Genomic DNA, 17,436 nt, shown 5'->3' with positions numbered 1-17,436 from the left:
CTCACACCAGTGCAAAGGTAGTAACCCCCTCACCTTCCACAAGCCCCCCCCCTCCCCCGAATCCTCCCTCCACACACCTGATAACACACCAAGCCATCTCAAACCTGAAGCTAACAGGAGGAATAAGGTCACATTTGGCCCTGAACAACTGCAGGAATTTGGGGTGTGCCTGACTCGCCACACAAACCCAAAGGAAAAATCCTGCTCTGAAGCTACGGCCCCTCCTCCTGTTCAGCACCCAGAGCCTCTTCAACAGCCTCTGGTAAGACGGGGCCCTAGGGTGCTCTCACCTCTCTAACAGGGGCACACTGTCATGCCTAGACCGGAATTTGCTGTGAGCGTACCACATTTGGAATCCAGCCTCCAACTGGAGCCCGGTACTTCCAAGAAACAAGGAGGAGCCCTCAGAAGGCATCTATGGCAGCTACAGAGCGCAAACACTGCCCCTCGGGCTCTCCACGTGCCTGGCTGCCCTCGGCATCCCTCATATACCGGGGTTCTGAGACTTGTACGTTAGTATCTCTGCAGCTAGCCTCTGGGGATCCAGAAGTCGAGGGAAACGGCTCATCACAGCATCAACTAAATGGGGATGGAATATGCCACACAGCTTGACATGCACATTGGCTCGCTCCTCTGCGAACTGGTCAGAGACAGCCCACTGGCAGGAGTCCCCATACGCTGGCCCTGGGGCCCTCTGTACCGAACGAGGATCTCGCACGCTGGTAGATCTCACTTGAGGTGGTGGCATCTGGTATGGTTCAGACCAGAACTCGCGAGAATGGGGTGGAGGAGCAGCGTATTCATTGGGCAGACTGTATTGGCCAGCATTAGCTGGGTGTACTGGTACTCCGTAGCCTGAGAAAGAGTGAGGGGGTCCTGAGTGAGATCTCTCAGGGCTATACTGCAAGAAGCTAGCACCAGAGGAAGATTTATGGGAACCATGCTTGTAAGAGACCAGACCATTTTGCTCCAAGCCGGGAGAATGTGGGTAGACAGGCCTCTGCCTACCGCAGTTGCAGACTGCCATCTGATCAGCAGGGGAATGATCACAGTGACTGCTAGATCTGTAAGGCCACATGTCAGACAGTTGGTTCTCCAGAGACCCAATGCCTGAGTCAAGATGCTCCTGAGAGATGTAAGAGAGAGAGTCCATATGAGGCTGCTGGTACCTGTCGGAGGACCTGTGGTTCCCACTGTTGGGAGGGACGCTGCCTGAGACACAGCCTTTGACCTGAAGCGGAACATCACTGGGTTTTGCTTTGTGGGTCAAGCTTTTCCTCTCTGCAGAGACCTTCTGCAAAGAGCTTTTATCACTCTCTGTGGGCACGGAGCACAAGACCTCTGCCTGGGAACCTCTTTTGCCTTTTTTCTCCTCCTTGGCAGCAGTACTTCTGGTAGGAGACAACCTTGCATTGGCTCGGAGTTCATCAGCTAATGAGCGCTGGGGCTGATTGATCCTTTCAGGGTGGTAGAATTTACACTTAATTCCATAAGTGCATTTCTTCCCTGCAAGGGAAGGCAGAACATGGAATGAGCAGCTGAATTTTACTCATGTATGAATTACACTTGCACAGAGACCTCGGTCATCACATTTAGAAGGCAAGTCTTACCATAAGGACACTGCTGTTTCTTGTGTTCTGGCACCACAGGTTTCTTTCTCAGAAAGTTATCCAGGCTGGGGCCATGTCGCCCTAAGGGATCATCTGGAGGCATAAACCTAAAGAAAAATAAATCTCAGTCAGGAGCAGTTCACTTTCTTGGGACAGGGTTAATTTCTTCTTAAAGTCTCCCATTTCGCTGAAGATTAAAAGCTCTCTGAGCTCTAAAAAAAACCCCAAACTTTCCCATTTCACTGCAGAGATAGCCCTCCTGTCACCTGGTAAAGACCAGCACAAAGTGCTTCACTCCAGGCAGAGAAGAGGTTTTGTGCTGTTGCTGACCCAAATTAGTACCTGCTGCCAGGCCTGCAAATGATTGTCCTGTGAAGAAATCAAGCCTTGGAGCTCTCTTAGGAACTCCACTACAGCACAGCTCCTAGTTCCAAACCATGAACAGCTATTTAAGATACCTCCCAATATCTCTACAGGATTTTTTTTCCACACTGTACCAGCATTTTGCTCTTTTCATGCATCACTTGCTATTGCTTCATTAAAACAACACAGCACGCTCACACAGAATTTTTTTTTTTAAAGCAAAGAAAGAATGGGAACCTACTTGTCATTAACAAAGGAATACATCAGCAGACGCTCCTCAATAAATTTCTTCCACTCAGGACGCTCGTTCTGCAGGTCCCGATAAGTATCATTAGAAACCACAATGCCATCAGACTCATGTGCCAGTTTCACAATGAATCGATCATCGTAACAGACAACACGCTTGCCTCCAACCCGCCTGGAAGGGGTGAAGACCAGAATTTTCTTCTTCTCAAGGTCACGGAGAATGTACTGGTCTAGAACAAACACAAATGTGAACACACTTACACAGCCCAAAGGCTTTCACACAGATAAAGTAACATTATAAATAAATGACAAAATTAAAGTAATTTCTTCTCTCCACAGCTCAGCTTGCATTCTCATCTGTTTTATACCATCGATCAGGCTGTCAGAGGTGGATTCCTAGCCCCGCTGCCTGCATGGCACCCAAGAAGCCTTAGAACCCACCACCGAGGCTGCTGTAACACAGCAAGTCCCAGCCACGTCGCCCTTTGCATGCAGCAGTTAAGGCTGGCAGGCTAGTATCTTGTATGGTGCTGTACCATGTAGTGCATGGATTTCTGAGGAGAGCTGCTTAGAAATCTCAGCTGTTCGCAAGTTCAGAGCAAAGTCCCCTCAATTTGAATAATTCTGACTAAGCTCCCATTGAGCTTTAACTTTTAGCATGTAGAAATTCTGTACAGTCTACAGTGTCAAATATGTTTGTCAAATACATAGCATGAAGGTGTGTCCCTGAAAGAAGAAAAAACTCGGTAAGAGACAAGTTAGGAAACAGACTAGCACTACATTCTTTGTTCTTGAATTATTTCACCGATTCAGGCAAGAACTTGCTTAGGGGAGAAGTTAATGACTAATTCTCACTGGTCAGCTCAGCTTGCTGGATCTCCTACCACTCAGATCTTCCATTCATAAGTTAGTAATTAACCAGCCAGAACTTTGCAAGCTCATTAAGTGACAAAGCAGTAAGCCTGAAAAGCTGCTTTTGGTTTTCACATTTCCACACCTGTTATAAGCACATCTGGTCGTGGCTGCTCCTTCCTCCAAGATGGCACGAAGACTGTAATATCCTTGTGTCCCCTGTCCCAAAACCACTGGACAGCCAGAAGGATACCTCGGCAGGAGAACACTTCTTTATTTCCATGGCTGCATTGAAGAAGAAAATTAAGGACTTCAACATTCAGGTTATGTACAGACTTGTCAGGCAATATACTAAGCAAATGGATCCAGCAGTTCAGATAACCTTTAGTGAAGAAGTGTTTAGAGTAGCACAATCAGCATTCATTGCTCATCTTGTGTAAAGAGACATCACTAAGCTCTTCACAGAATTACTGTTCCTTTAGCACCTCAGTATGCCAATAAATACCCATATCCTCACTGGGAGGGAGAAAGCAGCTGTAACTGTTGCAGCTGCTCTGAAACAGAGCTTTTGCTTCGCTCTAGACTCTAGATCTTTATTTTTAGTGCTGAGTACAATGGGATCTTGAACACCCTTTGTCCTATTCTGCTGGCTAATACCAGTGGCTAACCTCTGCCAGTGTAAACTGTACCCTCACTAGGTGTTCTGTTTGTAAAGCTATTCTGATAACTCAAGGAAAACAAGGTTTTATGCACTCTTACCTCAAGGACATCAGCACTGAGGAAAAATGCTTCTTCGCTACATTATGCCTGCCCCCCCCCCCCCCCCAATATATACATATTTTTATATATGCATATATAAGTGCACTATTTGCATAAAATAGCAATAGTAACTCCTGGTTACAGGATCAGTGCTGAATGTCTCAACTTGGCAGTTTGAGAACAAAGTTTGACAACAGCATCAGAAGCTACGTACCAATGCAAAAAGCTGCTTCTTAATTATTAGGTCATATCAGTAAGTTTCCAGAACTTCTAAGAGGAAGCTACCACTCCTGTTTTACAAGTGCCAGTATTTACAGTGTAATCAGTTCTTCTGCTGATAATGGTTCTGGCAAGCTTTCAACTTTTTTGTATTACAGCCTGATCTGTCATTCAAGATCTAATAGCCTGCATTTCATGATGACACTCTGGTAATATGTACTACACTAAAGATAACTGGTCTCATGATTCAGTAAGATTTTCCCCATCTGGGGACTACCCTGCCACAAGTCTTACTCTTCCCATCTACACTTGAATGACATTTCAACTCCCACCACCACTTAGCGTGCCAGTGAACTCCTCCGTAAGTTACTGAGGAGCTTCCATCCCAGCAGAGGCACAGCTAAGCAGCACAATTACTACAGTACCACTAGAAAGAGGCTTTACTTCTCCTCCTGTCCTCACCCTCCTCCTATTATGAAAATTGAAAAGTTGTACCAAAATACTTATTCTAAAAGAACTATAAGTTTAGCAATAAAACTAATACCTGAAGAGACACCTAACGCATCTTCATTAAGAATCCCAAATTACAGAAAGGCTGATATTAACAATCAGCAGAACGATGCTCTGAAAACTTTTCCAATGTCAGTCTGTTTTTGCCATAGATAGCCAGACACAAGTTACTATGAAGTTTTTTAAAAACTTTTTTTTTTTTCCCCTGAGTCCTTGCTGCTGGTCTCAAACCTACAGAAGGTAGCTAATTGGGCTGATCTGATTTGGCAACAGCCAAGAAAAAATTCCCTTAGAAGGAAGTAAAAGCTAATTTCCACTATGATTTGCATATGTTTGTCAAGAGCTGCTCAGGAAGGCCCCGGTACACACTGCAAATGAATCAGCAGGGAACATCACACCATCAATACAGGAAGTTTCAGAATGGAATTCCCCTTCTAGCAAATTGCTTAAAAAAGCCAGACTGCTTTTCTCATGTCAAACTCCTATCGGCAGCATTGTTACCGCCCGGCCTGCCCTAAGTCACATTTGCTGTGATCCCTCCTGTGCTTTTGGGATAAATGAGGTAAGAGGCTCCTCATTTCAAAAGCAGCAGCCAATTCTGTTGAAGGCTGAACACTTATCAAAGGTAAACTCCGCTGCAAGAGCCACACCGCTCAGCACAGGTCCCGCAGTGGGCCATTTTCCTCAAGTGACTGCACAGCTGCTGGAGAGCTGCAGGAACAGGACTGTGCTCTCCTGGAGACACCAAGGTCATATCTTTTACTCTCCAGCCCTGCTTGATTGCCATCGGAATTCCTCTGTTGCCCTGGGACTCGCAGGCTCTGTTTCTTGGACACACAGCAGACTGTACCCCATCTTTTCTCAGTCCTGTTCTCAGAACTGTCAACCATGGCTTAGAGAAAACCACACACGTAAACAAAGCTCCACTCAACACTTTTGCTTTAGACAAAAAAATCTACCGTAACACACACGGCAGCTCTGTGGTCACCCAGGTTTTTTGGTCTGTTTTTTTTTTTTATTAAAAATTCTGTGCACACAAACATATGCTACAAAACCTATTAGGCTAAAACACTGTGAAGGAGGCTTGCTTTTCAACTGCAACGACAGAGCCCTGTTTAGAAACCTGGTGCGTTAAATTCACAGAGCCCAGACCCCCTGTGCAGAGGTGGGGAGCACACAACGCTCACCATCGTGGGAAACAAACGCCAAGGTGAAAGTAGGGTCATCAAGCCAGTAAATACCCATCCCAGAGAGTCTGGGTGCTCCGTGGATATTAGGGCTCCGGCATTCCCAAATTACCGCTCCAACCCAAGCGGCTTCGTAGGCTGCTCTGGCTGCAGCGCCCAAGGACCTGCCCCATCGGCACCACAATGCCAGAGATGCTGAGGAGGAGTCGCAGCCCTGCCTTGGTGACTCGATAGGCTACAGTGTCTCTTCAACTTCTCACCCATCCTCTGCGCTGTACCAAATCCACCCAAAATAGGAGAGTCGTAATGTGGAGACCAGTCTCCAATGCAGGAGACAGCTCCATATTACAAAGTCTTCTCTAATTAACCCCATAATTATTTATTGAGCAACTTCCTGCTACAGAAACTTACATAAAGCCATTAGGTAAGAAGACAACCTATCTCCAGTTATCCTACCCATGAGCCAGAGCACAAGGGAACATCTTTACTCCCAGCAAACATGCCCACTCCAGCCAGAGCCCTGTGGGGTCCACGGGCGGGAGAGGCCAGCAAGACGGCTGGCGCCTGCAAGGGTGACACTCGCCCTGGCGAGCGCCGCACGTATCGGCGAGGTGCCTCGGGAAGCATCACCAGGGCTGCCAGCGGTGGCTGTTCTCGGTGCCAAACCCAGAGCGTGTCAGACGCCAATCTCCGGACTGGAGCTCAGGCAAAAGCCGCACCACACCGGGCCCCGCACGGGCAGCCCCCGGTGCCCGCCCACAGCCCCCAGACCCACCTCATGGCCACGTTGCTGCCATCGATGACGATGGGCTTCAGGTTCTCGCTCTCCGTCTCCTCCGGGGCGGGCGCCGGGGCCTTGTTGGCCGCCCCCCCCCGCGGGACCAGCGGGGCCTCCTTGGCCTCCGGCGGGGCCTCGCCGCTGTCCCGCTCGGCCGGGCCGTGCTTCACCAGCTCCCCCAGCACGGTGTTGGTGTCGGCGCCCAGGCCCAGCTTCTGCAGCACGACGTGGATCTCCTCCGAGGAGTAGCCCAGCTTGCGGAAGAAGTCCACCTTCAGCTGCATCTCGGCGCTGTCGCAGGGCTCCCGCCCGGGGCTGCCCGCCTCCTCGGCCGGCTCCGCGCCGGGCAGGCCCGGGCCCAGCCCGCGGCCCTCGCAGGGCTCTCTGCCGCTCATCCTCCCGCCGAGCCGGGACGCCGGCAGCCTGGCGGCCGGGAGCGCCTCAGGCCAGCCCGGGCCGCCGCTGCCCGCCCTCATGGCTCCCCGCGGGGGACTCCCGGCCTCCGGTCGCGCCCCGGACCTGCGGGCCAAGACGGGCGTTAGCGGCGGCCCCCGGCACGCCTCCGCGCGGCCCCCCCCGCGCCCCCGTGCCCGGCCTCCGCGGGGCCGCGCCGCCCGCCCCAAGCCCGCCCGGCCCGCCGCCCCCGCTCACCGGCCCGCCGCCGACGGGCCGCCGCTGCGTCTCCATGGGGCCGGTGCGGGCCGGGCGGCGGCCGCCGCTTTATACCGGGGCCCGGGCCGCGGCCGCGCCAACGCGGAAGGGCAGCGCGGGCGGGGGCGGTGCGGCGGCCGCTTCCCGGTCCGCCCCGCGCCCCGCCCGGCCGCGGCCCTGGGGCGGGGAGGCGGCGCTGCTCGGGCTGCGGCCTCGCCTCGGGGCCCGCCGGGCCTGCCTCGCTGGGCGAGCGCCGCGGGGCCGCGGCTTGGCGGCCGCCTCTGGGCCCCGTCCAGCCCCGCCGCCGCTGCCTGTGGAATAACCCCGGCAGATGCAGAGGCAGGTCCCTGCTGCAAACACCTGGGGTTTATGCAAATCGTGTTGCAACGCGGGCAGATTTGCCCCGACAAGCTGCTCCTTAGGGAAATGAGCCCTTCTGCTTCCTGCTCTGCCCCGGCCCCCCGGCCCCCCGGCCCCCGGCCCCCTGTGCGGGGTGCCAGCGGCGGGCGGTGCGGCGAAGCCCCCCGTTGGCACAGGCAGGCACATCTGCGGCGGCGTGGGCGATAGCCAGTTCCTCAGAGGTCTTCCCAGCTTGTCCTTGGCTGCTCTTGGGTTAAAACCAATGCGTCAAAACTCCAGGCCTGACCCTTTTTAACTACCACCCCCCTCACCCCCCACCCCCCATCAGAGGTGGGTGTCAAGTGGTGACTGAGTCCCAGAGCCCCACGGCGCCTGCTGGGTGCCCCCCGACCCGCACGGGGTGTATGGTGCTACCGCCCGCTGCCCCCGCCACGCCAAAGGCCAGGCTGGGGCCTAAGGACCCTCAGGAGGGGGTGGCCGCGGCGTGCCCGGCACATGGCTGGGAAGCAGCTGAAACCAGGAAGGGAGAGGGGACAGAGGGCCGGGGGCAGCGGGTTGTATCAGGTGCAAGGACAAGCCACTGCTGTTTAAGCCAAGCCGAAGCTGTAGGCAGCTTTAGGCAGAAGGAAGGTGTGAAGGCGCGAAGGAAGGTGTGAACGTGCAGCCACAGGCTTCGTGCACATTGGCGCAGGTGCTCTGTGCTGCACTGCCATCAGCCACTGCTTGGACACGGCATACGGTGACACGGAAGGCACCTGGTGGATGGACGTGGCAGAGCGCACTCAGGGGTGACGGCAGTGTCTCCTGCTGTAGTGGCCCCCCCTGTGCCGGCAGTGCCCTGCATGGAGGGTGCCCGGACAGGCTGCGCGCTGGGCGTGCACCGCACGGGAGGCTGGAGCCTCTGCCACACGTCTCTTGCACCACTTTGATCCCAACGTGATGCAGGTGGCTGTGATTCAGCCCGCAGGAGCTTATCAACCCCGGCTTTCAGAGGAGATAAGAGCCGACAGGAAGCATCTGTCAGCCACCAGTACCTGTCCCCTGACTATTCCCTGAAGCGGCCCTTGCAGACAGTACGTAACTGCAGGAATTCAACCAACATTTCACAATGTGCAAAAATTTTACGTCTCTGACTTCTGATTAATCATTCCCAAACAACTTAATGAAGGTAGTTGCAAATTTGCTTCCCTGAAGCCATGTACCAGAGCCCAACTTAAGAGCAAGGGAACTCTCCCAGTTACAGGAATATATTTGCATTCATCTTCCTTGTGGTTACCCTGAAACAATCATTTTTTCTTGTCTCTGGCCATGTCTGAAACCGCACTGTGTACTCAACAGTAACACACACACAGAGGCTAGATTCAGATGAGAGATAACATCCTTAGTCAGTACTTAAGTAGGTGCTTTCCCAACTCTTCTTTCCCTTGGAATCTACTCCAGTCAGCATGAATTTAGCATTGTTTTTCTGCTTTTGCTTCCAGGATAAAGCCTATTGCACCAAAAAGTGTGGCCACAGATGTGCTTTTTATAGGAAATACCCCATGTAAGAGCCACAAAGCTGGATCTTCTGATTTATGCAAAGCAGTGACAGCAACTGCACGCTGCCTGCTTTGATTTGGTAAAAAGAGAAGCCAGCACAGAGAGGGTCTGTTGGCTTCTCCCTAAAAGTCAAAAGGGGCAATATGCTGGCCCCACCCCAAAACTCCCAGTGGTTACTTTTGATTTTTCCCCCCCCATTTTCACATTTACAAACTGCTTTGAAGAGAAAGTGCTTCAGTTGTTTGGCATCGCAAGGGCTCCTGTGGAGGCTGCAGCTTCTGAGGGTATGAAGATTTCCAGAACAAAGCCTCTGCCAGGACCAGGATGCACCAAGGCCCTGCGCTACTGCGCACACAAGGCAGGAGACGTCGTTCGTCCCCGAGGCACACAAAGGGTCCCCTGCACAGGGAGAGGAGCTGGAGGAGCAGAGCTGTCCCACAGTCCTGACACCTCTGCCCGCCTGTGAGAAGGAAGCTTCTTAGTTCCAAAGCAAGAAACCAGCTTTCACTTAATTGGTGTGATTTGAAAGTGTATTGACCCATCCCCACTACACAGCGCAGAGGAGGAGGTATTGCTGTTGAATTCCTTGTGGAAACAAGCATGCAGTGTCTTCAGGGACAGTCACGCCTCTGCTCCGCTGTCCCCTGGACCTGTGTGGCTGCTGTGCCACCTTCACTGTGGTTTCCAGGAGCCATCTGCCATCCTGCTCCCTCCGAGCACACCCAAAGGTCTCTGCCCCTCTCTGCGCACCCGGGGGTGTCACATGCAGCCAGACCTCGGTAAAGCCGCTACCCGGGGAGCAGTACCCTGCAGAAAACCATGATCACAGCAGCCCACTGACATGGAGTTTGGAGCAGCGAGTTGTCCTGGAGTAGGGAATGCCAGAGGAGCTGCAGAGCAAAGAATCAGCCCAAGGGGAGGGAAGGGAGCCATATTCAGAGGACCCTAAATAGCACCAAGTCTGCCAGAGACATGCCAATAACCATTTCATGGATTTCATAAGGGGAACTGAGCACCTCCGTGGTGGTGTGTTTTGCAGAAATGCTTTCCACCTTGCACACTCTGCTTCCAGGCACGACCAAACCCCACTTTGTTTTGGGAAAGGTGATTTTTTTGTGTTGTGCACCAGAGGTCATGCCCTCATCTCATAGCAATCTGCCTTTCCTTCTGCAGGGCTGCGCGGTTGGATGGCGTGTGGGAGGACACGGTCCAGGTCCCTGGGCTGAGGCGCCCAGCGGGGCTTGTTGGCGAGGCCTGGCTGGGGAGCAGCGGGCTGAGCACCGGCAGTGCTGTGCCCTCCATCAGGCAGCTGCATCGTCCCCTTTTCACTGTGGGACAGGCCGTCTGCTGGCACTGCTGGGCTGCCGAGCGGTGCTCGTGCCTCCATCCTGCTGCAAGCTCTCTGCACCCACAGGAAGGAGGTGGAAATCCCCTCGGCATCGCGCGCATGCGTGGGGCCTTTCCTGAGGAGGAACTGGTGAGAGCGAGGGGGAGGACACGGGCAGGCAAGGCCAGCCACGAGACCACAGGATGTGCCCAATGCACCACGCTGGGTATCGAGGGCAGCCCTCACGCTGCTGAAGGGTTATCTTTCTGAACTGGGGCTTCTAGTAAGCAAAAAAAGGAACAAAAGCATCTGGGGGCAGTGGTGACAGCGAGGTAGCCTGTGATAGCAGAAGGCCTGTCCCAGGGATGGGCTCGGTCCCTCCCAGTCCTCCATCTCCTTCCACTTCCCTGCCGACTCAAGGCAAGCTTTCTTCCAGTCTGATTCCGTGCTCATGAGCAAGTCTCACAAAACCCTGACATCACATTTTTCTACGGATTTTTTCTAGGGATTACTACTCCCGTGTCCCAGATCTTAAAGGAAGAACTCGTCCTCTGACAAAGCCTTTCATCTCCCACTCGTGCATTTAACGCAGTCAAAATAGGTGGTATTCAAGGATCTTATTATCTGCTGGCGGGGAAGAAGCTGGCCTTGTGCCAGTTGCTTGGGAAGAGACGCCAGCGCTACAAACCCATTGCTAACCAGCCTCAATCAGGAGCCTTGTCAGCAAAGCAGCCATGGGCCTGGCTCGCCTACCTATGGAAGCTCAAGGCAGCTAACTCACTTTTAAAAATGGGCTAATTAAACCTCATTTATAAATGCCTATATGGGACCACTTATGTTAATTAAGGACAATTTAAATGGCCTTATTTAGTAGCATTTGGGAGTAAATTAAACTGAATTAAGGCCATTTTAATTCTGAATGAGAGTTTTATGCAGAATTTTAATGCTCCTTAATCCATTTTAGATTTAGTTACTTCAATTTAAATTTTTTAAGAGTCCTGTGTAGACAAGCCCCAAGCAGTGAGGGGCAGGCACCTGTGCCTCCTCAGAGCCTGAGTTCATGCCTTCAGACCTCGCTGGGGGGGGACGGGGCTGGGGCTGGCTGCCTCGGAACATGTACGTTCCCAACAGCTTTGGCATCCTAAATCCCCTGCTCATCTGCGGGGTGACCTAATGGCTCGTCTCACCTCACTTACTGACATGTGCTCCTGGTTGATGTGAACAAGGCCGGGTAGATTGACTGAACCCTCCCATCACCTGTGACCTAGGGATTCAAGGGGCTGGCAGAGCTGCATCTGAATTTTCTTCTACAGTGAGCAGTATAATTTATTACACAGGACTCAGCACATCCAGGAATTAAAGGAAAAAGCCAGTGATGATTTATGCCCTTTCTTTGGAAGAGGGTCACCATGCCTCATGAGGAAAGTCGAGCAATAATGCTGGAAGGAAAGCTTAGCAGCATCCCTTTATAGCAGTTTGCTTTTATAGATGCAACCACTCACATTTATGGAGATGCTGACTGAGAGACCATCTGCTTCTCTTTTTTGCCTCAATAAAGATGTCTCTGATGGCAGCATCGTAGCTGGTTGCCAGAGTGAGAACCCATCAGCTGACACATCGCTCCGGTTTGGAAGTGTGCCCAGCGGAGGCACCAGTGGGAAGGTCATTCCCCTCTTGCAGGGCAGCTCCGCTCCTGTCGGGCAAGAGCTCCTGGACCCCGTCCCTGGTGTGACATGCCACGGTGGTTCAAGAGGACAAAAGGTAGCTCAAGCCTTCTCAGATAAAAGGAAAATGCAGCAAGGGAGGACTACAGTAGAAGCTAAACCGGGATTTGTAGAACTTACTGACTGATATTTTGAGCCCGTATGCCCACAGTACTCGTCGCATTGCTAGCTGTCTTCCCAGTGCCGCCTTCATCCACGAGTATGGGATTCCTTTGCAGCTGCAGACAAATAGACTGATTTTTCTCTGAAATATTCTGTCTTGAACTTATTCCCTGGCTTTTAAGGAGACCCTTATAAGTACTCTGCAGAGTAACTTACTCCCTGTGTAGCCCGAGGGCTCCCTGCAGAGTAGACATATTTGGGAGGCAATTGCTTGCTCTGGAGGAGAGCGCGCACTCCCGAGGGACCACGCCAGAGTAATTTATATTTGGCTGTCACTGCGACTGCCTGTGTGCCTGACTAGACACGGCCTTAGGTACTACTCCGAGTAAGCAGCCTTGATCTCTACCTTTGGTCTTAGTGAATGATGGCATTAAGTTATAAGAGGACGGGCTTATTTCCTCAGTGACAGATGGATTGGCCACACCCTGACTACTTTTTTTCTCTTGCGCTTCCATCAAGGAAAAGAGCCTTTTTCCCCAGGTCTTTTTGACTATAAATCTGTTATAGTTGAGGGCTGAAATGGCAGAGACAGCAGAAGCCTCGCCATTGTGTGGGCTGTCCCAGGTGCAGCATGTGGTGCTGCACGAGCACGTCAGGTCTTGGCTGACCAGCCAGGGATGATGACCCTGCAAGGGGGCTGCGAAATGAATCCTCCCGTCTGTCCAGCTCAGTGTGCATCTCCTGAGGTCTTCCACAAAAGGTAAAACTGCACCTCAGCAAGGCACAGACCAACCATGGCTGGTGTCAGACAGCTCGCAAGAAATCTGTTGCTGACCGTCCTGGCAGCAGGGAAAGCGCTTGGCTGGCCCTGGGAAAGTGGTTTGCCCACATCCCTGCACCAAAGCCAGGGAGGACTGGTCCCACTGCCCCTGCCCAGGATGCGTCAGTGACTCAATATCTAGATGATTCCTCCTTGCTGTGATCACCTCATTCCAGCAGATGTGTTTAACAGAATGCTCCCAGAGCATCTGCATGCAGGCAGCACCCTCTCCTTTCTGAAGCAGCGCTCCTGGCTTACCGGCTAACCTTGGGTTTGCCACAGCAGATTCAAAAGCAGGGAGAAGCAACCGACTCAACTAATAAATAATGATGAGGAAAACCAAGCGGTTATGCAAGTGTCTGTGACAGCAGCTATTTACCGTTTTGCTAAGCCCTTCCCAGTCATGGCCCCTCTGCTGGAAAATGTCAGCTGTCCCCTTCTCCAGACACATCCTTCCTGCTCAGCCTGAGTTTTGTTCAGATGCAGCATCTGTAGCTGTGGATTTGCTGTACTCTGACATGCCTGAGAGTGTTTTTGACTTCAGAGCTAAAAGAATAATAGAAGCTGAACAAACACTTCATGGTATTAACATAAGATGTTTAAATAGACAGTCACAGAATATTTTATCCCACCCAGAGCAATGTGAAGAGCAGAGGATTTATGCTTATAGCTGAACAAATACCTCTTGAGAAGTCACATACATCTGGGAAGCAGTTTTTGTTCTAAGGAGCCGAAAGCAGAGCATGCCTGAGACAAGTGAGTGGTGGGCAGCAGTGCCGGGAGCTCTCCTGCTCTTCCCCTCCAGTGGTGGCAGAGGATCCTACAGAGCAGACCTCGCTGGGGACAGGAGATGCAGAGCTCACCATGCCTGTGCTATGGGCGTGCAGAGGGGAGATGGCACAGCTATGCCTCTGGAGCCCCAGCCCCCCAAAGAGCTGGCTAGGGCTGCCCATCGCTCTGCAGGGAGCAGGGAGATGTGTTTGCTCTTTCCCTGTGCCCTGCACATGTTGGGGCAGGGGAAAAAACCTCCCAAACTGCCCAGGGCTGAGATCCCTGCAGGTCCTGAGGGAGAGCCCCGGTGCCTACTTGCAGCCCCGTGGCCACCCCATGCCTCTGGCACATGGGCGTGTGGTGACATCGAGCCCCAGCTCAGCACACAGGCTGCGAGCAAGCCGCGTCAGCAAGGCCGGCTTCGCGGCGAGGCGCGGTGTCATGGCTTGTAGCTGTTAGTCATCTGTAGGCACATCTCTGGGATGAATGGAGACATGTAGCAAAACCCAGAAGTGTCAAACGCTTCCTGAGCAAAGGGACACATGGCCCTGTGCTGTCCCCGCTGAGGTTTGTTGTTGCGTTTCCAGCCTTGAGAGCAGGAACATCTCCCTGAGACACAGGGACGTGCCCTCACCTGGCAGCTCTCAGTGCCCGCAGCGGGAGGGAGCAGCAGAGGGTCAGCCACGCCAGCCTGGCCCCTCAGCTCCCCTAGCACCGCCAGTCCCGAGCTGCTGCACACGCTGGTGGTGTCACCGTGCAACGGGAATGTTACGGAAGAAAGCTGTCCATGCACGAATAGCTTCTGGATGTTCCCAGGCTGGAGTGTCTGCTCCAGGCACCCAGGAGATCAAGGAAGGACATCTCAAGCCCTGCCGAAGTCTACAAACCCAAGGGGTTAAGTCCTTGACAGCAGCTTAGGGACAGCTTGTGCTCAGTGGGCTTAGGGTGAGCCCCTTGGGACACAGGCTGGGTCTCCCCAGCCCTCCTGTTAAAGCTGGAATGGGAGGTCCTGGCTCTGCTGGGCTGAGCACACATTCCCGGTCAGGAAACTCATTTCCTCCTTCTCCGGGCCAGGATGGTGGGGTCAGCGCGGTCCCCAGGCAGGGGGCCAAGCATGGCCATCGGGGGCCCTGCGCAATGTGGGACAGCGCTGGCTGCCCCAAAGCCCTCCCATGAGACGGATGTGTGTCACGGGGGCAGAAAGACAAACAGCCTGCAGGGCTCCCCCCTCACGACTCCCATGATGTCAGTGGCAGCGGGAGCCTCTGGTATGACTCAGCCCATGGCAGCGTGGCAGCCGGCGGAGCCAGCAGGCAGGGTCCAGGAGGTGGTTTCCTACCTGACTGGGCTAAACGCAGAGAAGGTGTTAACTGGCCCACGGGTCAATGGCAAAGCTCATTCCCAGCGCACGGCGGATGGCCACGAGCGTGGGAAAGGACTGAGCCGTCTGGTATCGGAGGAAAGCTCCGCGTTTCACACCCCGCACAGCGGTTGTGCAATGCACACAATGCAGAAGTGCAGAGAAGGCTGGCCTCTCCCTCCAGTTACGCTGTCAGAGCAGCCTGTCTCCGTGAGGCAAGACTGCTTTCGCTGCCTTTGGCTGGGGATTTCCCCAGTGCGAGGTGCGCGGTGCTGGTGTGGAGCTGGAGCAGCCTCCGGCTGTGCCGGGCTGTGGCTGCCCCCGGGCAGCGGAGGATTTCTGTGGCATTGGGGGGCACGGGGAGCTCCCCTGGCACAGACCTGTGCTCAGGATGCTGCCCCTGCCACCTCCTGCACTGCCCAGCCCTGCTCCTGCTCTGTTCAGTCCTGGTACCGCAGCGGGAGAGCACAGCCAGGCCCCAGCCTGTCTTTCCACTTTTACACAACAGCGTACAAAAAGAGTGATGCATTTATTGCAAAACAGCATCTGGAGCAGAAGACTCAAGAGACACAAGATACAGGAACAGCCTGTGGGATCTGAGTTTGTCAGACTATTTCAGCTAAGACCTTGCAAGCCTTGGAGCGGGCCCTCCCAGCCCACACGCCTGATTCATGTCTGACATCAAGTCAAGAGGGCAAAGAAGTGATTGCACTTTTAGTTTTGCTCTTTGGGACAAACAACCCCTTTTCTGATAATCAGATTTGTTTTCTCAACCTTCCACCTAAAGGACTGAACAGGGTGTTACAATTTAGTCCAAACTTTCTGATTGTCCCCCGCTTTGTGGAATGAGCATTTGGGATGGAAAGGACAATGTGGACAGCAGGTTACCGAGAGGCTAAAGCCCGCTTGATGCCACCTTCCAGTCATGCCGATAGATGTGTGTTCCATTTCTGGGCTTGTCTGTCCCATCTTATGTGCAGAAATAGAAATAGTTCCTTTGGCTTATGATCTCGAATTCTTGCAGTAAATACCAGCACCTTCCGATTGCTTAGAGCAGAAAAATCTGGTGTGACTCTCCCATGTCCCTGCTCAATATCCTGCCTATGTGCGGGCTCGGCAGAGCAGCACATCCTTCTCCTCCTTCTTGATCTACGCGCAGCGTTTCTGTGAGGGGTGGGAAGCTGGCTGCTCACAGCGATAGCTGCAGTTCGGTAGAAAACATGTTTTCATGAAAATGGAAGGCTGGCTTTCGGTTTCCGTTTAGGTTTGCTTTAGCAGTGACGGTGCTCATTAATCCACTGTCGAAATGAGGGGAAAAATGCGTACGTGCAGCAGCTCCTGAAGAAATACGACCAGCATTGCCCCGGTGGTCTGCGCCAGCTCCTCGCTTGGGTACCACTGCAGCCCCCCCGCAGCCCCCTGGGGAGGCACCCTCGCTTTCTGGCTGCTGCTGTCATTGCGCCCCTGGGGCAGCCCCCCGGCGGGAAGGACCCCGCGGCGGGGGCAGGGGGGCTGCGGGCGGCCCCGGGAGGGGGGGCTGGGGTGTGCCCCCCGGGCTCGGGCAGCGCGCAGGGGAGCACGGGGGGCGTTCAGCGAAAAAGCGTCAAACCCCGGCTGGCAGCACTGCCCCTGGGGGAGCGGAGGGGCACGGGGGGGGGGTGGGGGGGGCGCAGAAGCCCGGCGCGCAGCCCGTGCCCCCCCGCACCCCGAGGGGCCGGGGGGCTGCAGCGCCCCATTCGCGCTCCCAGGCTCCCACCTAGAGGACGGACCCGGCGGTGCAGCCCCGGCCGCGGCTCAGCCCGCAAAGATGCTGCCGCGGGGGTGGGGGGTGAGGGTCCGGCAGCTGTGCAGCCCACCCTGCCACCCCCAAAGAAATACCTCCGAGGGGCTTTGGGGGGAGCAGGAGCCATCCTGTCCCGCTGCGCACCGCGCGGGGCTGGTCCTGCGCTGCTGCGGGACATCCCGCTGCAAAGACTTCTGAGCTACGCTTAGCGCAAAGCTGCAAATACTAATCCATTTAAAATTAATATTAAAAAAAATGCACGTTAATAATAACCTGTTGCAGCTTAAGGCATTTAGACAATTCTCTGTCTTTTGGTAATTCTTTATAATAATAATTAAATGACCTTTAAAATGGCAGTGGGTGGGGAAAAAAAAAATCAGTAAAGCCGAATAGCAATTCAACAACTGCTAACGCACATTGAAAATCAAGAAGAAAAAGAACCTCGCTTTGATGTTAAGGGATGAGAAAAAAAAAA

The 17,436-nt window shown here is 53.6% G+C and overlaps 1 protein-coding gene across 1 annotated transcript; it reads right to left on the bottom strand.

Moving 5' to 3' along the window:
* Positions 1 to 47: 47 nt before the first annotated feature.
* ZC3H12A (zinc finger CCCH-type containing 12A) lies at positions 48 to 7,581 on the bottom strand. Its single transcript, XM_055704310.1, has 6 exons — positions 7,176 to 7,581; positions 6,522 to 7,043; positions 3,217 to 3,356; positions 2,215 to 2,449; positions 1,611 to 1,717; positions 48 to 1,506 (listed from the first exon to the last, which is right to left on the bottom strand). The coding sequence occupies exons 2-6, from the start codon at positions 6,998 to 7,000 to the stop codon at positions 485 to 487; spliced, it is 1,983 nt and encodes a 660-aa protein (XP_055560285.1). The 5' UTR covers positions 7,001 to 7,043; positions 7,176 to 7,581; the 3' UTR covers positions 48 to 484.
* Between the last annotated feature and the right edge of the window lie 9,855 nt (positions 7,582 to 17,436).

Source organism: Falco cherrug, chromosome 3 (genome assembly GCF_023634085.1).
Source record: "Falco cherrug isolate bFalChe1 chromosome 3, bFalChe1.pri, whole genome shotgun sequence".
In the NCBI taxonomy this organism is placed as follows: domain Eukaryota; kingdom Metazoa; phylum Chordata; class Aves; order Falconiformes; family Falconidae; genus Falco; species Falco cherrug.
This window is presented reverse-complemented; position numbering and strand designations above follow the sequence as displayed.